Source organism: Felis catus, chromosome X (assembly GCF_018350175.1).
Source record: "Felis catus isolate Fca126 chromosome X, F.catus_Fca126_mat1.0, whole genome shotgun sequence".
In the NCBI taxonomy this organism is placed as follows: domain Eukaryota; kingdom Metazoa; phylum Chordata; class Mammalia; order Carnivora; family Felidae; genus Felis; species Felis catus.
Window position 1 is genome coordinate 31,916,792 of NC_058386.1, and position 27,117 is coordinate 31,943,908.

General features: G+C 35.7%; 1 protein-coding gene across 2 annotated transcripts in view; it reads left to right on the top strand.

The window, feature by feature from the left end:
- The window catches only part of CFAP47 (cilia and flagella associated protein 47), a 566,822-nt gene extending 540,009 nt beyond the window's left edge, over window positions 1-26,813 (top strand). For both annotated transcript variants that reach the window (XM_045050610.1, XM_045050611.1), the window contains 2 exons: window positions 21,983-22,151; window positions 26,585-26,813. In XM_045050610.1, the coding sequence (XP_044906545.1) occupies window positions 21,983-22,151; window positions 26,585-26,797 (382 nt within the window). In that variant the 3' untranslated portion in view covers window positions 26,798-26,813. The remainder of the gene's footprint in view (window positions 1-21,982; window positions 22,152-26,584) is intronic.
- Window positions 26,814-27,117: the final 304 nt, after the last annotated feature.

Here is a 27,117-nt window from a genome sequence, read left to right on the forward strand (position 1 = left end):
ATTTGCTGAAATTTATTTGTTCTACAAGCTTTGTTGTTTGGTTTTTTGTTTTTTGTTTTTTGTTTTTTTGATTCCTTGGCATTTTCTACATAGACAGTCATGTCTTTTATAAATAGGGACAGTTATATTTCTTCATTTCCAATCAGTATGACTTTATTTCATTTTATGCCTTATTTCACTGGCTAGGACTTTCAGTACTGTACTGAAGGAGAATGGGGACAGTAGACATCATTGCCTTTTTTCCCCAAACTTACCTGGAAAGCATTCAGTCATTTATCATTACCTATGATGTAAGCTGTGGGATTTTTACAGCGAATTCTCATCAAGTTGAAGTTGTTTCCCTCTGCAATAGATTCCTAGAACTGCTGTTACAAATTACCACAATCTGGGTGCTTTAAACAGTAGACATTTATTCTGTCACAGTTCTAGAAGAGAGATGTCAGACATCAAGGTCTTGGCAGGATGATGCTTTCTCTCTAAGTTCTAGGGGAGAATTGGGTCCATCCCTTTTTCTTTGCTTCTGGGGTTGACCGCAAACCTTGAGCTTCCTTGCTTTGCGGACACATCTGATGTCATGTCATATGCCATGCTCTTCGTGTGTGCTTCTCTGCATCTCTTCTTATAATAACATCTGTCATCTTAGATTAGAGCCCACTTTAATTCAGAATGTCTTCATCTTGACTTGATTACATACACAATGACCCCATTTTCAAATACAGTCATATTCACAGGCACTGGGGGTTAAGACTTCAGCATACATCTTGTGGAAGACAGTTCCTAATTCCCTACTCTGATTTTCTAAGAGCCCTTATCAAGAATGGGTGTTGAATTTTGTCAGATGATTTTTCTGCACCAATTGATAGTATCATGCTGTCTTTCTTCTTTGGCTTGTGGACATGGTGGATTACACTGATCAGATTTCAAATATTGAACTAAATTTGCATTTCTGGAATAAAGTCAACTTGGCCTGGATATATATTGTGTTTTATGCATTGCCAGATTAGTTTGCTAAAATTTGGTCAGGATTTTTGTACCTAAGTTTATGAGAAATATTGGCTTATAGCTTACTTAGAAATTGTTATTATTGTCATTACTATTATTAGTGTACTGTCTCTGTCTCATTTTGCTAAATGGGTAATGCTTGGTACAAAAAAATGAGTTTCAGAATGCCCCTTTCTCTTCTATTTTTTGGAAGATACTTTTTACAGTTGGCTATAATTCTCCTTTAAATGATTGGCAAAATTGGAGCGCCTGGGTGGCTCAGTCAGTTAAGCTTTGGCTTCAGCTCAGGTCGTGATCTTACAGTGAGTTCGAGTCCCACATCGGGCTCTGTGCTGACAGTTCAGAGCCTGGAGCCTGCTTTGGATTCTGTGTTTCCTTCTCTCTCTGCTCCTCCCCCACTCATGCTCTGTCTCTCTCTGTCTCTCAAAAATGAATAAACGTTAAAAAAATTTTTTTTAATGATTGGCAAAATTATCCAGTGAAATCATGTGGGCCTGGAAGTTTCCCTTCACTAGCTTTTTAAAATTACTGATTTAATTACTTTAATAGTTGTATACTTATTCAGCTTATTTATTTCACATTGTGTGAGTTGTAATGGCTCTTGCTCAGTAATTGTTCCTTTTCTTGTAAGTTATCAAATATAGGGGTGCCTGAGTGGCTAAGTCGGTTAAGAGGCTGACTCTTGATTTCAGCTTAGGTCATGATCTCACAGATGGTGACTTTGAGCCCTGTATCCAGCTCTGTGCTCACAGTATGGAGCCTGCTTTGGATCCTCTGTATCCCTCTCTCTGCCCCTCCCCCACTCATGCTCGCCGTCTTTCTCAAAAATAAATAAATGTTAAAATTTTTTTAAGTTATCAAATATATGTGTGTAGTTATTTATAATATCCCCTTACTTTCTATATCTGCAGTGCTTATGTGGTATCCCCTCTTTCATTTCTCAAATTGGTTATTTGTAGCTTTTCTTTTATCACTATGAATTGTGCTAGCAGGTTGTCACTTTTATTCACCCTTTTGAAAGTATCAACTTTTTGTTTCATTGATTTTCTCTGTTGATTTTCTGTTTTGATTTTAATTGACTTCTCTTATTTTTGTTTTCTTTTACTTGCTGTGGGTTTACTTTGGTTTTTTAAAACTAGTTACCATTATTTTTATTGTGGTTAGAATATTTAAGATCTATTCTTTTTCTAATGTTTATTTATTTTGAGAGAGAGAGAGAGAGAGAGAGAGAGAGAGAGAGAGAGAGAGACGAGAGAGAGAGAGAGTAAGCTGGCGAGGGGCAGAGAGAGAGGGAGAGAGAGAGTCCCAAGCAGGCTCTGCACTGATACATGCAGGCCTCAATCCCACACACTGCGAGATCATGACCTCAACCCAAATCAGGAGTCGGACACTTAACCACCTGAGCCACCCAGACGCCCCTAAGATCTATTCTATTAGTAACTTTTGAGTATATGATACAGTATTCTTAACTATAGTCACCATATCACATTGGATCCTCAGAACTTGGTCATCTTATAAATGGAAGTTTGTACCCTTTGACCAACATCTCCCCATTTCCTCTACCTCCCAGTTCCTCTCAACTAACATTCTACTCTCTGTTTCTATGAGTTCAGCTTTTTTAGATTTCACATACAAGTGAGCTCATAGAGTATTTGTCTTTCTCTGACTTACTTAGCATAATGTCCTCAAGGTGTATCCATGTTGTTGAAAATGACAAGATTTCCTCTTTCTTCTGGCTAAATAATATTCCATTGTAAGTATATATCACATTATCTTTATCCATTCAGCTGTCAGTAGATACTTAGATTATATCCATGTCTTAGCTTTTTGTGAATAATGCTGCAATGAACATGGGAGTGCAAATATCTCTTCTAGTAGTGATTTCACTTATTTTGGTCATATACCCAGAAGTGGAATTGCTGGATCATATAATAGGTCTATTTTTTAATTTTTTGAGGCACCTCTATACCATTTTCCATAGTGGTTGTAAAAATTTACATTCCTACCAACAGTGTTCAAAGGGTCCCTTTTTCCACGTCCTCACCAACACTTGTTGTCTCTTGTCTTTTTGATAAGACTAACAGGTGTGAGGTAATATCTTATTGTGCATTTCCCTGATGTTAGTAATCATCCCTTATTTCCCTTATTTGCATTTCCCTGATGTTAGTAATCATCATGTACATGTTGGCCGTCCATATGTCTTCTTTGGAAACATGTCTATTCAGGTTCTCTGCCCGTATTTTAACTGAATTATTTGTTTGTTTGCTATTGAGTTATATGAGTTCCTGATATATTTTGGTTATTACCCTCTTAAACATAGATGGTTTGCAAATATTCCCTCCAGTTCCTCAAAATTCTACAAAACTGAACAGAAGCTTTGTAGTTTGAAGTAATCCCACTTGTTTGTTTCTGCTTTTGTTGCTCATGCTTTTGATGTCATACTGGAAAATCATTGCCAAGACCAATGCCAAGGAGCATTTTCCCTGTGTTTTCTTGGAGTTTTATAGTTTCAGGTCTTTTTTTTTTAATATTTTATTTTTTTACATTTATTTATTTTTGGTAGAGAGAGACAGAGCACAAGTGGGGGAGGGGCAGAGAGAGAGGGAGACACAAAATCTGAAGCAGGCTCCAGGCTCCAGGCTCCGAGCTCCGAGCTGTCAGCACAGACCCCAACACAGGGTTCAAGCCCACAAACCACGAGATCATGACCTGAGCCGAAGTTGGACACTTAACTGAGTGAACCACCCAGTCGCCCAAGTTTCAAGTCCTAAATTAAGTCTCTAATCCATTTTTTAAAATTTTCATGAATGGCTTAAGTGTCCAATTTCATTCTTTTGCATATAATTATCCAGTTTTCCCAGAGCTATTTAATTAAGAGACTGTCCTTTCCCCATTGGGTATTCTTGGCTCTTTTATCAAGTATAAGTTGACAGCATATGTGACAGTTTATTTCTGGCTTTGGCCTCTCAATTCTGTTCTGTTGTACATGTCTGTTTTTATGCCAGAACCATACTGTTTTAATTACGATAGCTTTGTAATATAGTTTGAAATAAAAAAAATGTTATTCCTTCAGCTTTGTTCTACTCAAGATTGCTTTGTCTATTCAAGTTCTCCTATGGTTTCATATAAATTTTAGGATTCTTTTTTTTTTCTATTTCTATGAAAAATGCCATTGGGATTTTGATGGAAATTGCATGGACTTTATAGATGGCTTTGGTTGTATGGATATTTTGACAGTATTAATCTTTCCAATCCCTAAACACAGTATACCTTCCTATTTGTCTATTTCTTTCATCAAAATCTTAGAGTTTTCAGTGTAAAGATCCTTAACCTCCTTGGTTAAATTTATTACAAAGTATTTTATTCTTTTAGATGCTCTTGTAAAATGGGACTGTTTTCTCTATTTTTCAGATAGTTTGTTGTTAGTGTAAGGAAATGCAACTGATTTTTGTATGTTGATTTTGTATCCTGTAACCTAAAAATTTTGCTTATTGATTCTAACAGATTTTTTGGTATAGTCTTCAGGATTTTCTATATGTGAGATCACATCATGTGTAAGAAAAAAGGTGATTTTACTTCTTTTCTGACTTGGATGCCTTTTGTTTCTTTTTCTTACCTAATTGCTCTCACATGGGCTTTCAGTACTGAGTTGAGTAGAAGCAGTAAGAGTGGCACCTTTGTCTTATTCCTGATCTTAGGGGAAAAGCTATCAACCTTTCACTACTGAGTGTGATGTTCCTTCTAAATCCAATTTGTTGAGAGTTTTTATCATGAAAAGATGTTGAATTTTGTCATATGCCTTTTTTGTATCTATTTAAATGATCATGTAATTTTTATCTTTTATACTGTTAATGTGGTGTGTCATATTTATTAATTTGTTTATTTGAACCACCTTTGCATCCTAGAGATAAATCCCACTTGATTGTGGCATATGAAACTTTTAATGTACTGTTGAATTCAGTTTGCCAGTCTTTTGTTGAGAATTTTTGAACGTATATTTATCAGGAATATTGGCTTTTAGTTTTCTTTCCTTGTAGTTTCCTTACCTGGCTTTGCCGTCAGGGTAATGCTGATCTTGTAAAATAAGTTGGAGAATGTTTCTTTTTCTTCATTATTTTGGAAGAATTTAAGAAAGATTGGTATTAATTCTTTTTTAAATATTTGGTAGAATTCACCAGTGAAACCATCTGGTCCTGGGATTTTCTTTTTTGGCAGGTTTTTAGTTACTGATTCAATCTCCTGACTCATACTGCTCTCTTGGCATTTAAGGTAGCAGTCACCTCCTCCATCTTTACTGACTGGTTTCAATAAAGAAATACCTCTTTCAGTCCTACTTGGGATTCTGAGTCTTTCTCAGTGCTTTTCTATGTGTATGTCTGCTCCATACCTCTTACTCTATTGTTATGGCAAAATTCTGTCCACCATGTCAAGCCACTCTGAGGGCTGACAGCCTCCCTTTCACCTTTCCTTGGGTGGTGCTGAATGTTCAATTTTGTGGTTTCTTACAGACCTTCAGAGTTGGGCAGATTTCTTTACATTACTCACTAGCCACCTATAAAGGTTCTCTCTTGCTACTGTAGGGGGCAAACACAGGGAAGTCACCATGGGGTGAGAATGTGTGGGGGCAAGGCACCCAGAGTGCTAGGGATGCTTGTGGGCTAGCTGGGGGATCTGCAGGTGAAGTATCCCCATTGGTTCTTTTTCTTTTCTTTTCTTTTCTTTTCTTTTCTTTTCTTTTCTTTTCTTTTCTTTTTTTTTTTTTTTCCCGATGTCTATTTTTGAGAGAGAGACAGAGAGAGAGCACAAGCTGGGGAGGGGCAGAGAGACAGAGGGAGAGAATCCCAAGCAGGCCCCTTGCTATGAGCACAGAGCCCCATATGGGGCTCAATCTCACAAATCTCGAGGTCATGACCTGAACTGAGATCCAGAGTCAAAGGCTTAACTGACTGAGCCACCCAGGCATCCCTGTGTGGGTTTCTTAGAGTCTGTGACATAGTAGTATCCATGTCCCTTTAATATCTTCTAAGAGTCCTATGCTTACTCTTCCAGCAGCTCCTGTGCCAGGGGGAGTACTGGTAGGTAGGGACCTTTTTCCTTCCCTGTAGCCATGACCACAGTCAGCAAGTCAGTCGCCTGGATATGGAGCTGCATTCTCAAAATGGCTACCCTCAGTCTTAGACTGCACCAAAGTTTCATGCACAATCTCCTACCTGGATCCCAAAGCTCCCACAAAGGTACTTTTGTCTATGGATGGATACCATATTATTGTTCTTATGGAAGATATGAGCGAAGGACATCTTATTCAGTCATCTTCTGATGTTGTTCCTGTTTTTATCATTTTTTAGTTTTTTGAAGTCAGAGCTTAGAGTATTGATTTGAGATCTTTACTTTGTTCTATTTTAAGTATTTATTGTGATAGATTTCCCTCTAGGCACTGCTTTAGCTGCATTTCACAAATTTTGATATGCTATATTTTCTAAATTTTTTTTCAACGTTTATTTATTTTTGGGACAGAGAGAGACAGAGCATGAACGGGGGAGGGGCAGAGAGAGAGGGAGACACAGAATTGGAAGCAGGCTCCAGGCTCTGAGCCATCAGCCCAGAGCCCGACGCGGGGCTCGAACTCACGGACCGTGAGATCGTGACCTGGCTGAAGTCGGACGCTTAACCAACTGCGCCACCCAGGCGCCTCTGATATGCTATATTTTCATATTTATTCATTTCTAAATGTATTTTGATTTCCTTTGGGCTTCCCTTTTATCAAGAAAAGTATGGTTTATTTTACACATATTTTAGAAGACTTCTGTTATCTTTCTGTTATTGATTTCCAGTTTGATTCTATTATGGTCAGAGAACATACTCTATGATTTAAGTCATTTTTATGTTTATTGAAAAGAATGAATATTTTTCTTTTGTTGGATGGAGTGTTCTGTGAATATGTATTAAAGCTTAGAGGTCAATCATATTGTTCAATTCCTTTGTTTTTTTTTTTTTTTTTTTGATGATTTTCTGCCCCATGCTTCTAAAAATTGATGAGGGGGAAGTATTGAAATCTCTAGGCATAATCGTATTTCTGTTTCATAATTGTATTTCTAATTCATAATCTACTTCTTTTTTTCTGGTGTTACTCTATGTCTTTTTAAAGTTCTGATATTTGGTACATGCAGATATGCAAACATAGGATTTCTGCGTCATTTTTGGTGTATTTACTCTTTATCATATATCTTTCTTTGATAAATGTATTGCTTTGAAGTCTATTTTATCTGATACTAATACAGATATTACTATTTTACCTGATATTAATATAGATATTACTACTGCTTTACTCCTGCTTTTTAAGAAATAAATGTTTCCATGGTATAATGTTTCTCATCCTTTTACTTTTAATCTACCTATGTCATTAATTTGAAGTAAATTTCTTATAGGCAACATCTAGTTTGATCATCTGTTTTTTTTAAATCAGTTTTTTTTAAGTTTATTTATTTTGAGAGAGAGGGAGGGAGGGAGGAGCAGAAAGAGAGGGAGAGAAAGAATCCCAAGCAGGCTCCACACTGTGAGTGCAGAGCTCCACGTGAGGCTCAAACTCACGAAACTGTGAGATCATGACCTGAGCCGAAACCAAGAGTCGGATACTTAACCGACTGAGCCACCCAGGTGCCCCTGATCATCTATTTTTGATTCGCTTTGCTAATCTCTTATCTTCCATTGGTGTGAATTTGCATTACTAATATCTAAAGTAATTATTAATATCTTAAATTTATTTCTGCCATTTTATTATTCATTCTGTTTGTTCACTTCCTTTCCTCTACTTCCCTTTTCTTGCCTTTCTATTGGTAATCTGAACTGGTTTTAGAATCCGTTGTTATTTACCTATAGTTTTTTAAATATATGTGTCATTGCATAGTTTGTTTTTAGTAGTTGATGTCAATATTACCATATTCATATGCAACAATTCAGTCTACTGCTATAGACATTTTTCTACCTTGAGGTAAGTATGTAAACTTCATTTTCATTTGCTTCCTTCACCCTCCTCACTTTTTAAATGTAAATGTCTTAAATATTGTTATTATATATATTGAGCATCATGCCTGATGATGCTATAATTTTTGCTTCACTTGTAAAATATAATTGTAAAAACTCATGAGAAGGATAGTCCATTGTACTTACCCCTATTTTTCCTCACTCCATTGTTTTTCTTTCCTCCTGAAGAACCAGCCTCCTTCTATTTTCATTTATTTTTGTTAAAAGAACTTCCTTTAACTATTCTATAAGGTTAACTCTGCTAGTGACACATTCACTTAGCTTTCCTCAATCTGATCCTGTCTTTACTCTCCCTTCATTATTGAAGAATATTTTTGTTTGATATAGAATTCATGGTTCAGAGTTCTTTTCTCTCATTAGTTGAAAAATATTGTGCCACTTCCTTCTGGCTTGCATGGTTTCTGAGGAGAAATGTGCTGTCATTAAATTGTTGTTCCCCTGTAGGTAACATTGCATTTTCTCTAGTCTCTTTCAAGATGTTTTCTTTTATTTTAGTTTTCAGAAGTTTGCTTATGAGTCTTGTCATTTAATGTCTACTGTCTCCATTAGCTTGAGTTCAATGAAGAGAGGGACTAGGACTGTCTTGGTCAGTGCCAGACAATTATTAGATGATTAATAAGAGATGCTTAACAAGTATGCTTTGAAAGAATGAAAATCCCCAAGTATTTTGGTTTCCATGACAATAAGTAACAGTGATTATTTAATATAAATTTGCCTCAAAATGTACTTAGGAACAAAACAAATGCTTGATGCATTTCTTAGGTTTCTGGTAAATACTAGCATACATAATTATTTGTGGTTTCTATTGAAAAATCTTGTAAAACTTTTAAAAACATTTTTTAAAGTTCAATCATAGTTTGTTAAGAAGTGTCTATTTATATCCCTATTTACTGCATAAAACCATGACATCCATATATTTGGTGTCTTTGCAAAGTAAATTGTTTACTGTAATCAAGAAAATTTTTAATGGCTCAATCAGCTACAAATAAACACAGTTATGGGCATGATTAGAGCTCTGCTCTTCTAATAACTTAATAAATATTCTTTACTGATTGGCCTGTATAACTTTCTCATTTTGGTCAGTTATAAACTATCACCTTTGCAATCAGGAGTGCAAAAATGACTTTCTGTTTATTGGCAGGCAAGAAATTTTAATATCATAATTGTTTACTCTGAGAAAATTGCCTCTTGAGCAGGAAATCAATTTTCCTTCATCCTGTTTTATATGTACATCTGGCCTGCACAACACTTGGGCTTTGCCCACAGTCTTCATTATTACAGGTCTGTTTTAGATGATCTACAACATGTTTCCCTTACAGGTGAAAATTAACTAAAGAGAAGCAAGAATTGCTCCCTAAAATATGAGAAAGTGAACTGATTTCATAACCTGTATGGGCCTTTAATGAGTAAAATGATCTTTATTCTTTCCCAGTTGTGGGAAATAAATAATTCATAGAGTTCAGACTATCTGAGCCATTGTATTCTATCCTTGTTAATATTAATTAATCACTGTGTAATATTATCCTGTATTTAACTTAATGAAAATGTAGAAACGAAAGCATTTGAATTCAAAATAACACAAATTCCATCCTTCATTGCCTTATTTGGAATTGCTTTTGACAGCTACAATTATATAATTCAATAATCAGTTATAAGAGATTACAGTTTTAAAAGTCTGAAAATTTGGGGTATACTTATAAAGGAAAACACTCAATAAAGATATAAAATGAAATGTATGAGTTTTCTGGAAGAATAGCATCATGATTATTTCGCCTAAATTGAAAAATTACTCTCATTGGTCTATTTTCTCTCCAGATCTAATTGCAAACCCCTTGCATTTGCATAGTTAGTGGAAGAGAGACATCAACCAAGGCCCATGTTTACTGTCAGAAGGAGGAAAGACTATGCATGTTACATCCTACTGAATATCCATTTTAATTCAGATACCAATATGATTCATTTCCCCCAATGTCTTGGAAAATATCCTAATTTGTATATAGGCTCTGGCCATATCTGTAAAAATATTTTACAGATATGCTGAACCTGATATTTTTTATGATACAAGGTCAAGATTGCATCTATGTCTTACTCAGCCTTCTCAAAGTAATAAATTAGGAGCTCAGTTCTCACTTTCTTGATTTCTTTACATTAACTTTTTTCTCAATTCAATCCCAACTGATTTGGAACATACTTTCATACTTTCAGTTGGTGTTTGGAAAAAAGTAAGACAGTTACAAAATTAATTTCTTCGAACTGCCATTGAATTTACTTTTGTGTTTTCACTGGGCATCTTGATTTTTTTAATATCTTGAGGGTTTTTTTTTAATGCTACAACAGAAACTGTGTGGCATATGATTCAGTTTCTAAAACAATACAGTTTTTTTATGCCCTTGTATATTTTTTAAGTCAGAGAATAAGGCAATTACGGCAATGTATTTGTGTAGAAGAAGCAAAAGGGAAACAATCATTCTTCTTTACAATTCTTTTCTGTGTTCAGTTTTAATTAATATTACAGATATTCTTTCAAGTGTTTTATGTAAGATTAGAAGCAGCTAAAAAATTTTTAAAAATAAAATTAGAAGCAGCTAATATCTTTTATTATAATGTATTTCCAGAAGCATTAAGTGCCAAGAGAGTCTCAACAGAAATCTTAAATATACCTGTATTTTTATAGATTTCAATAAACATTTTCCTAGTGGATGATAGCATTTCTCAGAAATTTTAGGGCATATCATCATATATGTCAAATGCACTCAAAATATGAAATAAAATTTGATTCTTATGTGCTGAACTCTGACAGCCCTCTTATATTGAGTAAATGAATTAAAGTTACTGAAATATCCAAAAATGCCAACAGAATATTTTCTAAAGTATAGATTTTAACTTTGTTCAGTTGCCACTCTGAAGATGTAATAATGCAACCCTTATATTATTGACACAGGAGGATTTTTTTAAAGATTCAACAGAAAATAGAATTGTCCTCATTAAACACATTTAGTGTGCAGATTTGAGATACATTTTTGGTACATTTTAATGATTGAAGCTCTCTCATGAAGGTGCAATCACATATTGATCATGTCTACAGTCATCTGAAGGCATGATTGAGCTAGCCGATCAAAATGGTTAACACTGACAGTTGGCTGTGAATGCTAGTTGTTGGCTAACAGTGCAGCTCTCGTTGGCAAATAGTGCCTACATGTAGTGTCTATATAACGTGTATCTCAAGTAGGTGGATTTTGTACATGGTGACTTCTTCCTCACAGTATGCATTCCAAAAGAACCACATGGCATTTTCTAACATTGACCTAGAAGTTATGCAACATCACTTCAGCTACATCCTGTTGGTTACAAGAGAGTCACTATGCTGGCTTGGATTTATGAAAGGGAACAGAACGTAGGCCTCACATTTCAATGGCAGAAGTGTTAAAAGAATGTGTCAGTATGCTATGGTGGAATCTACTTCCTTGAGTATTTTAAGCATCTTCTAAGTCAATAAACTCTCCCCAGGTTCCTCCTAGATATCATCACCAGCTGGAATTCTTCTTGAGTGACAAGGCTCAGATCATGGTGGGCAACATACCAAGCAGTAGAAGGGGGTGAATTTATTTCCTCTTCATGGATCAATTTTCTAGGGCATTTGAAAACTATGCTGTACCAAGTCTGTCTTTACATTTATATTAGGTGACTCATTGATGTAGACAAGCTACTGACTATATCGTTTACTTCCCATCTCTGAGGAGGCTATACCTGGTTAGGTGTTAGAAATCTCAAGTAATTCAGAAGATCTATGAAATTAGTGGGGGAACGTGTGAAAAAGAAACAAGATGGGTCAGGAAGACAGATTGACCTAACCATATTCAGCATTTGACAAGCTTCCCCACAAACCAACTCAGCATCTCCTGTTTTTTGTTCTTTTTGGTTGTTTTTTTTTTTTGTTTTTTGTTTTTGTTTTTTTGTTTTTTTTTCAGTTATCAAGAGTGAAGTAAGTTCTGAAGGTAAATGACTCTGTGCCCTAATGACTACCCATTTTTCTTGTTTGCTGAGCATACAGGGAAGGGAAAAGAGCAGAAAATACTGTATGGCAAGCCATGAAGTGGTAGCTATTCTGTCTCTTAAATTAATCCCTACAACATAGAATCTCCAGGCAAAGAGGAAAGAGAAGGAGCCAAGAAAGGCTATTTTAAGAAATACAGTTCATTTTATATTTTCACTATTTAAAAGGACCATAGTTTGGGGCACCTGGGTGGCTCATTCGGTTGAGTGTCTGACTTCAGCTCAGGTCATGATCTCACAGTTTCTGGGTTCGAGCCCTGCATCTAGTTCTGTGCTAACAGGTCAGAGCCTGGAGCCTGCTTCGGATTCTGCATCTCCCCCTCTCTCTGCCCCTCCCCCGTACTCTCTCTCTCTCTCTCTCTGTCTCAAAAATAAATAAACATTAAAAAAATTAAAAAGACCATAGTTTGTTGAGGGATAATTGTGGGTATGATGATTTAGAAATGCAAAATGTTCTGAAGAGTTCAGAGAAACACATAGGAGAATTCAGAGCTTCAAAACAGCTGATCTATTGTTCTTAGTGATATTGTTATTTAAAAAAAAAAACCCTGAAAATAATGGGTTTTCAGTAAAGATCACAGCTGTGTTAAATACAGCACAATATGAGTCCACTTAAGTTAATATTTGTTATCACCCCATTTTTCTTATTCCTCTGCTGCTCTACATAAGAACAACACAGTAAACAAAATAGTAAATATGTGTTTCATTCCAACTAAATGTTTAGCATGTATAGAAGTATTTAATTTTTAAGATACTACTAAATAGGTATCACTGTATCCACTTTACCTAAACACACACACACGCACAAACACACATCTTTACACAATCACTGCAAAGAACAAAGCGAATTACCAGCTTTGGTAATGTGTAGTAGGCAAAGTGTCCATTTAGATAAGATGCCTCAGCTCCTGTCTCCTCTCCTCCAATTGACACCTCAACAGAGAAACCCTTCTTCACATCCTATCTCAGCTTGGTATCCTACCAACCTCACATTCAGACCGTTCTGAGTTGTGGTAGGCTAGAGAACATGTCAAACCTCCGAGCTATATTTTCAGTATCAGTAGCCCTGGGGACACCGATCAATATTTCCGTTCCTTTAGAGGTTTATAGCCAGCATTAACTTTGGCAGATGTAAGCAAAATAGGCACCCTCCTGAACAGTGTAATTTAAGAAATGCTGCATACTTGAAGGGTTAGTTTCTATAAGTATCTGTCGTAACTGGGATTTGCAATTCTTCTATCAGAAGTTTATTCTTTACTGTTAAGGTTGTTATTTTTAATTTTTTTTTCAATTTTTTCCAACTTTACTTAGGTATGATTCACAAATAAACATCGTATGTATTTAAGGTGTACAACTCAACAATTTGATATACATATGTATTGTGAAATGATTCTCCAAATCACAGTAATTAACCTATCCACCTCACATAGGTACCTTTTTTGTGTGTGGCAAGAACACTAATGATTCACCGTCTTAGTAAATTTTGAGTATACAATACATTATTAACTATAGTCTCCATGCTGTACATTAGATCTCCAGAATTTATTGATCCTAGTCTGAAAGTTTGTACCCTTTGACCAAAATCCTCCAATTTCTTCCAATCCCCAGCCCCTGGGCAATCACTGTTGTACTCTGCTTATATGAGTTCTACTTTTTTTAGCTTCTACTTATATGTGAGATCATGTAGAATTTGTTTTTCTGCATCTGGTGTATTTTACGTAGCATAATGTCCTTCAAGTTCATCTATGTTGTTGCAATGACAATGTTTAACTGTTTTCTTTATGGTTTAATAATATTCCACTTTATATATAAACCACATTTTCTTTATCCACTCATCTGTTGCTGGACACTTAGGTTATTTCTATATCTTGGCTATTATGACTAATGCTGCAATAAACATGAGAATGCAGAAATCTCTTTAAGATACTGATTTCATTTCCTTTAGATGTATAACCAGAAGTGGGATTGCTGGATCATATGGTAATTCAATTTCACTTTTTTGAGGAAACTTCATATTATTTTCCATAATGGCTGTACCATTTTTAAATCCCACCAACAGCATACAAGTGTTCCCTTTATATGCATGCCACTTATTTTTTTACTTCTTGATAATATCCATTTCAACAGGGGTGAGGTGATATCTCATTGTGGTTTTGATTTGCATTTCCCTGATGATTAGTGATGCTGAGCATTCTTTTCATATATTTGTTGGCCATATGTATGTCTTCTTTGCAAAAAATATCTATTTAGGGGGCGCCTGGGTGGCGCAGTCGGTTGAGCGTCCGACTTCAGCCAGGTCACGATCTCGCGGTCCGTGAGTTCGAGCCCCGCGTCAGGCTCTGGGCTGATGGCTCGGAGCCTGGAGCCTGTTTCCGATTCTGTGTCTCCCTCTCTCTCTGCCCCTCCCCCGTTCATGCTCTGTCTCTCTCTGTCCCAAAAATAAATTAAAAAAAAAACATTGAAAAAAAATATCTTTTTAGGTCCTGTGCCCATTTTTAACAAGGTTATTTGAGGGTTTGTTTGTTTGTTTGTTTGTTTGTTTTTTGCTCTTGACTTGCATTAGTTCCTTATATATTTTGTGGTTTTTTACTGTTTCTTTTTATTTTTGAGAGGCAGAGAGAGAGAGAGCATAAGTGGGAAAGGGACAGTGAGAGAGGGAGACACAGAATCTGAAGCAGTCTCCAGCATGTGGGCTGTCGACACAGAGCCCAACGTGGGGCTCAAACTCATGAACCATGAGATCATGACCTGAGCTGAAGTCGGACATTTAACGACTGAGCTAACCAGGCGCCCCCGTTTCTTATATATTTTGGATATTAGCCCCCAATCAGATACATGATTTACAAATATTTTCTCCAATTCCATAGGTTGCCTTTTCATTTTGTTGATTTTTCCCTTTGCTGTGCAGAATTTTTTTCTTTTGATATAGTCCCACTTCTTTATTTTTGCTTCTGTTGCCAGTGCTTTTGATGTCGTATCTAAACAATCATTTCCAAGACAAGACGCTTTTTCCCAGTGTTTTCTTCTTTTTTTTTCACAGTTTGTTTTTATGGGATTTAGGTCTTATGTTTATGTCTTTCATCCATTTTGAGTTGATTTTTGTGTGCAGTGTAAGATAGGGATCCAATTTCATTCTTCTGCATGTGGGTATCCAGTTTTTCCAGCCACAGTTATTGAAAAGACTATTTTTTTTTTTTTTTTGCCATTCAGGATCCTTTGACACTAAATGTGGATTTTACAATTTTTTTCCTATTTCTTTAAAAGATGACATTGGAGGGGTGCCTGGGTGGCGCAGTCGGTTAAGCGTCCGACTTCAGCCAGGTCACGATCTTGCGGTCCGTGAGTTCGAGCCCCACGTCAGGCTCTGGGCTGATGGCTCAGAGCCTGGAGCCTGTTTCCAATTCTGTGTCTCCCTCTCTCTCTGCCCCTCCCCCATTCATGCTCTGTTTCTCTCTGTCCCAAAAATAAATAAAAAACGTTGAAAAAAAATTTTTTTAAAATAAATAAATAAATAAAAGATGACATTGGGATTTTGGTGGGAATTGCATTGATTCTGTAGATTACTTAGATTGCTTTGGGTAGTATGGACATTTTAGCAACATTAAATTGTTCCTGTCAATGAACATAGGGACATCTTTCAATTTATTTGTTTCTTCTTCAAGTTCTTTCAACATTATCTTATAGCAGTGTACAGATCTCTAACCTCCTTGGTTAAATCTATTTCTAATATTTTATTCTTTTTCATGCTCTTTTAAATGGGATGGTTTTTCAATTTTTTTTCAAGTAGTTTCTTGCTATTGTATAAAAATGCAACTGATTTTTACATGTTGATTTTATATCTTGAAACTTTGCTGAATTCTAACAGAATCCTAACAGAGTCCTAACAGATGTTTTGTGTAATCATTCTCCATATACGATTATGTCATCTGCTAACAGAGATAGTGGTCTTAGAGGAAGAGCTTTGGCTTTTCAGTGTTGAGTATGATGTTAGCTGTGGGCTTTTCATATGTGACCTTTATTATGTTGAAGTAATTTCCTTCTATTCCTAGATTGTTGAGTGTTTTTATCATAGAAAGGTGTTGAATTTTGTCAAATGCTTTTTCTGCATAGATTGAGATTATTATGTATTTTTTATCCTTCATTCTGTGAAAGTGGTTTATCATACTGACTTTCTTATGTTGGACCTTCCTTATATCCTATGGATAAATCCTATTTGGACATGGTATATGATCCTATTAATGTGCAGTTGAATTCCATTTGGTGGTATTTGTTGAGGATTTTTGCATCTATATTCATCAGGGATGTTGGCCTGTAGTTTTCTTTTCTTGTGTCTTTTTCTGGCATTGATATCAGGATAATATTGCTATAAATAAATTAAGTTTGGAAGTATTCACTGCTCTGCACTAGCTTGGAGGAGTTTGAGATAGATTGGTGTTAATTCTTCTTCAAATATTTGGTAGAAGTCACCATCTGGTCCTGGGCTTTTCTTTGTTGGGAGGATTTTGATTACTGATTCAGTCTCCTTAGTATTGATAGATCTGTTCAGATTTTTTATTTCTTCATGATTCAGTCTTGGTAGATTGCATTTTTCTAGGAATTTATTCCCTTCTCAGTTATACAATTTTTTGGGCATATAATTGTTCATACAGTCTCTTATGATTCTTTTTATTTCTGGAGCATCAGTTGTAACATCTCCTTTTTCATTTATGATTTTACTTATTTGAGTCTTCACTCTTAGTCTAGCTCAATGTCAATTTTGTTGATCTTTTCAAAAAACCTACTCTTAGTTTGACTCTTGGTTGATTTTCTTAATTCTTTCTTTGTTTTATTTCTGCTCTCATCTTTATTATTTCCTTCTTTCTGCTAACTTTGGGTTGAGTTCTTTTTTTTCTACCACCTTGAGGTGTAGAATTAAGTTGTTTACTTGAGATCTTTGTTCTTTTTTAATGTAGGCTTTTTTTCACCACAAACTTCCCTCTAAGTACTACTTTTGCTGCATTATATAGGCTTTGGCATGTTGTATTTTCATTTTCATTTGTCTCAAGATATTTTCTAATATGTCTTTGATTTCTTCTTTGACTCCTTGGTTGTTCAAGAGTTCGTTGTTTAATTTCCACACATTTGTTTATTTCCCAGTTTTCCTTCTGCTCTTGATAGCTAGTTTTATTCCATTGTGGTGGGAAAAGATAGCTGGTATAATTTCAGTCTTCTTAAGTTTATTCAGACTTGATTTGTGACTTAACCTGTGATCTGCCCTGGAGATTATTCTATGTGCACCTGAGTAGAATGTAAATGCTGTGGCTGTTGGATGGAATGTTCTGTATATATCTGTCAGACCATTTGGTCTGTAGTGTTGTTCTAGTCTTCTTTTTTCTTATTGATCTTCTGAGTTTCCCATCCATTATTGTAAATGGGGTATTGAAGTCTCCATTTTTTTTCAAATAGTTCATTGCTATTGTATAAAAATGCAACCGATTTTTACATATTGATTTTATATCCTACAACTTTACTGACTTCATTTATTAGTCCTAAGAGATTTTTTGTGTAATCATTCTACATATATGATTATGTCATCTGCTAACAGAGATAGTGGTCTTAGAGGAAAAGCTTTGGCTTTTCAGTGTTGAATATGATGTTATTTCTATTATTCTATTTGTCTATTTCTCCCTTAATTCTGTCAATCTTTTGTACATACATTTAAGTGCTCTGCTGTTGGGCATATATATATAGACATGTATAATTATTATATCATTCTTATGAATTGATCTTGTCATTATATAATGTCCTTGTCTCTGGTTACAAAGTTTTATTAAGTCTATTTTGCCTATCCACACTCTCTTTTGTTTACCATTTGCATGGAATATCTCTTTCCTTCCTTTAACTTTCAGCTTATGTGTATCTTTAAATCTAAAGTTAGTCTTTTGTAGACAGCATATACTTGGATCTTGTTTTTTATTCAATTAGCTCTGTGTCTTGTGACTGGGGTGTCTGTTTTATATTTAAAATAATTATTGGTAGGGAAGGACTTACTGTTGTCATTTTGTTGTTTTCTCTATGTTCTTTTGTCCATCTTTTCCTTTGTTGCTGTCTTCCCTTGTGTAGTTTTGATGGTTTTTTTTTAGTGACACACTTTGATTCCCTTCTCATTTTTCTTTTTGGTATCTTCCATAGGTGTTTGTGATTACAGTGAAGATTACATAAAACAACTTACAGGTTAAAAAAAATCTCTCTTAAGCTAATAACCACTTTAACTGAATACAAAATCTCTATACTTTGTTAGTGATGTACAGATTACACATTTTATATTGTGTACGATTAATACGTTTTATAATTTTTATTTTTTGTACTTTTGTCTTTTAACTTCTATGCCACAATTAAAAAATGGTTCGTAGGGGCGCCTGGGTGGCTCAGTCGGTTAAGCGTCCGACTTCGGCTCAGATCACGATCTCACAGTCTGTGAGTTCGAGCCCCGTGTCAGGCTCTGTGCTGACAGCTCAGAGCCTGGAGCCTTCTTTGGATTCTGTGTCTCCCCCTCTCTCTGAACCTCCCCCATTCATGCTCTGTCTCTCTCTGTCTCAAAAATACATAAACATTAAAAAAAATTTTTTTTAATAAAAAAAATTTTTAAAAAAAGGTTCGTATACCCCCATTACAGTATTCAGTGTTGTGTATTTTTCTTTGTATTCACCCCTACCAGTGAGCTTTGACTTTCAAATACTTTTGTGTTGCTGTTTAACATCTTTCCATTTTAATTTGAAGGACTCCCTTTAGTATGTTTTGTAAGACATGTCTAATGGTGATTAACTCCCTCAGCTTTTGTTTATCAAGAAATTCTTTATCTTCTTCATTTTTGAAGGACAGTTTTGCTAGATATAGTATTTTGGGTTGACAGTTTGTTTGCAGCAGTTTGAATATATCATCCCACTCACTTCAGGCTTACAAGGTTTCTACTGAGGAATCTGCTAATGGTCTTACAAGGGTGGCCTTGTATATGAGGAATCCTTTTTTCCTTTGCTCCTCTCAAAATTATCTTTTTGTCTTTAACTGTTGACATTTTGATTGTGTGTTCATTGTGGAGTTCTTTAGTTTCATCCCATTTGGAATATGTTGGACTTCATGAGTCTATGTTTCTTTCCTTCCTCAGATTTGGGAGTTTTTTGGCATTATTTCTTTTAGTAAGTTTTCTTGCCCTCATTTCCCTCTTCTTTTGAGACTCATTACATGTATAGTGGTCCACTTGATGTTGTTATATAAGTCATTTAGATTTTATTTACTCTGTTTCGTTTATTTTTCTTTTTGTTCCTCTAACTGAATAATTTCAAATGACATGTCTTTGAACTCCCTAATTCCTTCTGCTTGATCATATATATCCATGGTTGAACCCCTCTAGTGAATTTTTCAGGTCAGTTATTGCCGTCTTCAGCTCTAAAATTGTTTGCCCTTTTTTATATTTTCTGCCTCTTTGTTTTGTTCATGTATGGTTTTCCTGAAAGTGTCGAACATCTTCATGACAGTTATTTTGAATAATTGGTCACTAATTCCCATACTTTCATTTCTTTATGGTGTGTTTCTAGAGGTCTCTTTTGTTCCTTTAACTGGGTAATTTTTTCCTGTTTCTTCATGTTCTTTCTAACTTCGTGTTGGTATCCACACATTTGGAAAAATAGCTATCTCTCTCAGTCTTTATGGACTAGCTTCTTTCAGGGAAAGATCTTCACCACTTAGACCAAGTGGGGATCCTGGGGACCTCTCAGATTTTTTTTTGTGAGTATATCTCTCTGAACTTGTGTGTGAAGATTACTAATTCAAGGAGTTGCTAGTTTCCTTTTTTTTTTTTTTTTCAGGAGTTCCTAGCTTCTTGCTCTTTTGCTCTCTGTCTTCTATACTCCAGGCACTCTGAAGCAACAGCACACCACCCAGATCTTTATTTTCCCCCTCAGCAGCCTCCAGGCATCTAGATTTTGCCACGTTCTGTCAGTTTTCTGAGACAAGATAGAAACCAGAACCTTGAGCATCACACTGAAAATCCAGAAAATTGGACACATGTTCCACTCTTCTTTTTCCACACTTAGGGAGAAGATTTTGAGCTGTACAATTTCTGTCTGCTCTACCCTGGCACCTCTGGAGCACTACCACCCTGCCCACTTTGTTCTTAGAAGCCCTCATGCGTCTCCAGTGTGTCAGGTCCCATCAGGACTTCAAGATAAGCAAGACAGAAGCCAGTCTCTTGGGCAGCTGTCCTCACATTCCAACCAGAAGTCCAATTGTTGGATATCTGGTCCACCCTTCTGTTTCCTTCCCCGGGGAGAAATGGAAACTGAGAATTTCTTCCTAATCATGTGGTGTTGCACTGGTGAGGAGGGCAGACTGTGCTGAGAGCATGCCACGGATTTTTCTACTGACTTCCAAACAGCTGATTTTGTGCTCCCCTGGAAGACAGAAGCCTCTCAACTGGTTTCTGAATGTCTCACAATTGGAATTGATCTTTGTATTGTTGTTGCTTGGGAGAAAAGAGGTTCTGGGTCTTCTGTTCCACCAGAACCCCTGAGTATTCTGTTGTATACATTCATCTTATTTATTGCATCATGCGTCATTGCCTAGCACTGGTAGTAAGATGTTTTAAAACAACAACAATAGGGGCGCCTGGGTGGCTCAGTTGGTTGAGTGTCCGACTTCGGCTCAGGTCATGATCTTGCGGTTTATGAGTTCAAGCCCCATGTCGGGCTCTGTGCTGACAGCTCAGAGCCTGGAGCCTGCTTCAGATTCTGTCTCCCTCTCTCTCTCTGTTCCTCCCCCACTTGTGCTCTGTCTCTCCCTCTATCAAAAATAAATAAAAAATGTAAAAACAAATTTTTAAAAACAACAATCATAATGACTGACTGTATTAATATTGATTAATCCATATAGAGCATTTGCCACATGTCAGGTACTGAGCTAATTGCTTTATAGGGGTTATTACCTTCATTGAACAGGTATGAAAACTGAGGTCCAAAAAGGTAAGTTGTTTCAAGTTATGCACTTAGATGGAGCTGGGATTGCAGTCCAGGCCATCCATATCCATAGTCCACTTTCTCAAACCCTCTGCGACGATACTCAATACATTTGCTGGATGGATCACTGAGAGCCGACCAGAATCTCGCACCTCCTTTTCTGTGATTCACAGTTGGATCTGTTCTAGGAAACTGTTCTTTGCCTTCTACTTGCATCTCCCCTGTCATTTTGGTTACAAAATTCCTCATGTACAGCCTGCCATGCAGCGTGCTCCTCCCCTGCTTTATTCTACCAGAGGAGTTTCTCAACTTCTCTCTCAGTCCTCATCTCAGATATAATCAACCTTAATGTGAAAATGGTCACTTGAATCCTAAATGCCTCTCCGTTCACTTCAGATCATAGCAACTCCTCTTCAGGCTCAAGAATCTTTTAATAAACCTGCAAAGTACTTTCATCTCACTTCACAAGTGGAAAGCTAAAGGAAAGTGAGCAATCACATTGGAATAGTCATAAAAACAAAGGCTTCCTGATGGCTGTTCTAGCCATGCATTTTAGATATGAATTTATTTACAAATGATTGCATTTTAATTTGGGACATTGACTTCTCCACATTTTTATAGAGACAGCATTTTATTCTTTGTACAATAAAAACATAAGACATAATTTAAAAAAATCTTTAGAATTCCATCTTGTCACCCTGGGAAGAATGACATTGTTCAGTAATTTTAAAAATGCCTCCTCACCTTGATAAAGTAACAAGCATCAGGCTCACAGATGCATGGCAGCATTAATGTTTAACTGTAGTCCTGTGCAACAGGATATAAACTCTATCCATCAAGTTCTCACAAAGAGTAATGATAAAACTTAAAGGTTACTATTTGTATTTTTGTTCTAGAAATCCTGAGCCATTCACTGCATACTTCCTACCTGGCAGTGATCCTGCGTTTTTTGTAAAACCTAAGGTTGGAAAACTTCTTCCTTTTGACACTGAAGGAACTCTCATCATTGTGGGTTTTAAACCCCAAATGTACAGTAGGAAGTACAAAGCAACATTAGCAATACAGGTAAAGTGATTTGTATATTCACATATTGTTTTCTGTAATAACCTATTCAAGAACTTCAGGTGATTTGAGATAGAGATTTTGGAATCTTTGATGAAGCCATAAGGTATTGCCAAAATGTTAAAGTCTAAAATGAAGAAAATTAGGGGTGCCTGGATGGCTCAGTTGGTTAAGCATCTGCCTCTCGATTGCAACTCAGGTCATGATCTTGTGGTTCGTGGGTTCGAGCCCTGTGTCGGGCTCCATGCTGACAGTGTGGAGCCTGCTTGGGATTCTCTCTGTCTCCCTCTCTTTCTCTGCCCCTCCCCTGCTCTCTTGTGCTCTCTCAAAATAAATAAATAAACTTAAATAAATAAAATGAAGAAAATTAAATAGAAGATAAAATTTATTTTTAATTGAGAAAAACAATGTAAAGTGGGCCATTAATATAAAAGTCTGCTCAAGTGATCATCTTAATAAAGTTAAGGTAAACACAATTTTGAAAATTTATGCAGCAAGCAAAATTTCTCCATAAGATTTCACACATGTATTTTGCTAATAGCTTCTAGGCTAAAGACAGCTTTCAAACTGTTTATGAAAAGATGCCTATTGCCAGTGTCTATTTTCAGTAGCACAGACACAAAGGACGTGTAGTTATGTTTCAAGACACAACCACTGGTGCCAAAGTGATTACTAGACTTCTAAATCAGACACTAATTAGGCAGTGCAATGGGCAGAAAGATGTGTTGTTGCTCTTTTAATGAATATAGAAAAGAATAATGTTGAATATTTCTTGAGAAAATTGTTTATATTTTTCATCTTTCTGGGAGTTTTTACAACCCAGGTAATAACAATACAAAGCCTCTGGGGCCTTGCCACACATTGCCCTTTGCTGTATTGATGCTTGGTTTAAAATGATCATATTGTACCTATTTCTTAAGAAATAATGACATACTCTTACTCTAAGGGATTAAATGATATATTTAAAAACAGGTTTACAAACGAAAATGATGTTTATTTTACCTAGTGCACAGTTGACATTTTTGAAATGAATTACTTTGGAGGCCTTCCCAACGTAAGCTGTGCCTGTTTTCCCTATGTTGATTTGACAATTAAATCACTGGCAGCAGAATTGAAGGGTTTCTGTGAGAGAGTAAGTTGACATATGGGATCAAATGAAAATATGAAATTTTCATTTAGTCTGAAGTGGTACAGTTTGATAAAGCTTATGTGGAAAATTGATATTGAAATGTGTTGAAGAAATCACTTTTGTTGACTCTATTTTTATTTTGGAAAATTCCAAATGTGAATATGAAGAGAGTGAATAATTACTCCACATACACTCATCATCCAGGGTGAACACTTATCAAATCAGGGTCACTTCAAGTGTATTCCCACCCCCTTCCCCATATTCCATATTATTTTGAAGAAAAACCCAGACATCATATTATCTTCAACTATTTCCTATTAATCTCTAAAAGACCAAAATCATAACCATGATACCTTTATCACATCTGAAAATTAACAATAATCCCTTAGTATCACAACATATCAAATCTCCATTTAGTGTTCAAATTTCCAATTGACTCACGCGTCTCATATTTTTTAACTTAAAAAAAGTATTAACTTATAAGAAGTTGCAAAAATAGTACATAAAGTCCTATGAATACTTCTCCCAGCTTTTCCCATTGGTGATATTTTATAGAGCTACAGTAATATATCAAAACAAGGAAATTGACATTGACAGAACATTGTTAACTAAGCTAGAGGTCTTCTTCCTCCACGTATATGTGGTGTGTGTGTGTGTGTGTGTGTGTGTGTGTGTGTGTGTATTTCTAGACAATTTGAACTCATGTGTAGATCTGTATAACTACAATCACAACTGACATACAGAACTCTTCCAACACAACTGACAGAATTGGTAACATTGTAGAAACTGTGTCATGCTCTTTATGGTCACGTCCAATACCATAACTCCTCCTTTACCGCAGCAACTGCTAATCTTTTCTCCATCTCTTTGATTTTCTAATTTCTAGAACATTACATGAATGGAATCATACTCTGTGTGACCTTCTGAAATTGGCTTTTTCTGCTGAGCATAATGCCCTCGAGATTCATAAAAGTTATTGCAGATATCAAATCAATGATTTTGAAATCATGATTCAAACATTGTCTTTCTGACTCAAAACCCTACTCTTAATGATGTCTCACACGATGTCTCACATGACGTCTCACATGATGTCTCACATGATAAATGTGAAGAAGTTTTAAAGTTTCATTATCTAAATAAAAATTACCCTGCATATGGTATTATCATCTTTTAAGCTATTGATGTTAAGCGTTAAATCAATTAATACTTATATATGAAACATATGATCTTCATTGTGCTTTACTTAGAAACAAAAATTAAGATCTTTAAGAACACTTTAGTTAAATATTAGCCCACACAAACTTCAACAACTAAATTAGCAAGCTTCATAAGTTCTCTTTCAATTAAACCATATTTAGAATGATTAAAAACTGCCTTTTCCCCACTATGAAAGAAGGCAAATAGCACTAGTTTTGAGAGACTTAAGTAACTTGGTCAGACTGTTTACAAAAAGCAATGTCACTCAAAGAGAATAGGTAGTCCACTAAACTTTCCATGGTTGACATAATAAATCTTAAGTAGTTTATACAAAAATGTGAAAGCTACCAAAATTATCCAAGATAAAACATATGTTTGTGCAAAAGTAACATAGATGGACCTGTTATAGCTAGAAACACAACCAGACATAAGTAATATGTATATAAATACATTGCTTTTATGGGACTAAATCATTGTTATAAAACTGTAAGAAATGGAATATATATATATTATATACATATAATATATATATTCATATATAATACATATATATACATATAATATAATATATATAATATAATACATATATATACATATAATATATATATTATATGTATATAATATATATATTATATGTATATAACATATATCTTGGTTTGTATTTCCTATTAAGCAAAAATCCAAAATAAGGATTCAAATCCAAGTAGCACATTTGCTATGTGATCTAAAGAAACAGATGCAGGGAAGCCAAGATGTGAGACAGAAAAGGAATAAAAACAAATAAAGAGTGCTTTATCAAGTCAATTACCATAGTGGGCAACTGGAATTTCATCTTACAGAATTTCTATGGAAAATAGTATGGAAGACACACTGTAGACTATTTACATCAATGGGGCTAGAGAGTTGGGGGTGTTTTTACACCAATCGAACATCCTTATGTGAAGTTATAGTATCGGGCTCTGTTTGAGCCCGATAACTGTTTAACCCAGTTATAGTATAGTTTTTGGTTCCGCTTTTACCTCTTTGATTCTGAATACACAATTACTATGAGCACTGGATGGAAGAGCCAGTTAACGACTAAAATAGGGGCATTCCAGGTGTGCAAGAAAATCCTGCACTTAACATTCTTCGATGGATATCATATTACCCCTTACACCCTGACTCATGTTATTGCAATATTCACTTAGCCTGGATTTATCCTGAATGAGTTTTCGGAACACACGTGATCCTAATCTTATCGTGGGGAAGAAGGCCTAGATAAACACAGCATCAGGAAATTCTGCAAGAGCAGTGGGATTTAAGTATGAACATAAACATGCAGAAAATGCTAGGCTTTGTAATTCACTTCTGCCGTCCTGTGCATATATACAGAAAAAAAAAACAAAAACGATGGATCTTTAAAGAAATCCCTAAGTGGTACTAACGGATTTAGATTATGACTGTCATTAATGATTTTATACAATGCTCAGTAATTTCAAATGGTTGTATTATTTATAGACTTTCATAATCTAAAAAAAACAGAAGCTCGACATATTTTACCAGTCCGTTCTATAGCCACAATTAAATTCTCATGAATAAGTTCATCTTGGAAGGCATGGTTTCCATTAGTTATGTAGTTCATGCTGGGCAACAGTTTCATGCAAAGAAAATAGATTGCTTCCCCTTAGATCATATGGATGCTGAGTTCACCCTTGGTGCAGACCTCTATCTCTGAGGGACCTTTTAGTGAGTGGTTCTTTTTTTTTTTTTTTTAATGTTTATTTATTTTGAGAGGGAGGAGGAAAAGGGCATAGAGAGGGGGAGAGAGAATCCGAAGCAGGCTTTGCACTGACAGCACAGAGCCCGATGCAGGGCTCGATCCTACAAACCATGAAATTGTGACCTGAGCCAGAATCAAGAGTTGGATGCTTAACCAGCTGGTCACCCAGGTGCCCCGTGGTTCTTAATTCATAAAACCAAATGCTTTCCTGAATTTATTTTCCATGTTAATTATCTATTACCGGCACACTTTCAGTTTTGTACCTTTCCCATACCTTGCATGGAGAAGAGAGAAGGTATTCTCTCAATCCTTGAATATTTCATGTGAAATTTCTCCTCTCTTTGTTTCCAGACACCGGACATGTACTGGTTGTATGATATCAATGGGTTACCTCAAGTTACCAAGCCACCGATGAATGTCAAAGCCAAAGTTGACACTACTAACAAGATGTTTGATAGACGGCCAGTTGGTCAGCACAATTTTATCCGTGAAAATGCTAAACTCATAAGGACAGGGGTGTCCTCTACCATCAAGGGTGCGCCTTTGATGTTGAAGAATAAATAAATACTTTTTCCCAAAATATTTCTTGAGCTTCAGTAGAATTGAACATATTTTCATGATTGTTCTTTCGTCTTCTGGAGTATTTCTAAGGAGTAACGTTTCAATTATAATAGGCCTTCTCTACTTTTTAAACTGACTAAATCTATTCTCTGAATATGTTATACCTGATTTCTGCTATGTGTATCTTTGAAAATAGACTGGTTGCAAATTATTGGGATTGGTTCCCTTTTAAGTTACAGAGTACATTTGTAGCAAAAGAAAAATGATTTCAGGTTAGAAATCCATGCACATAAGTATATGTAGTCCATATGCTTCTACAGTGA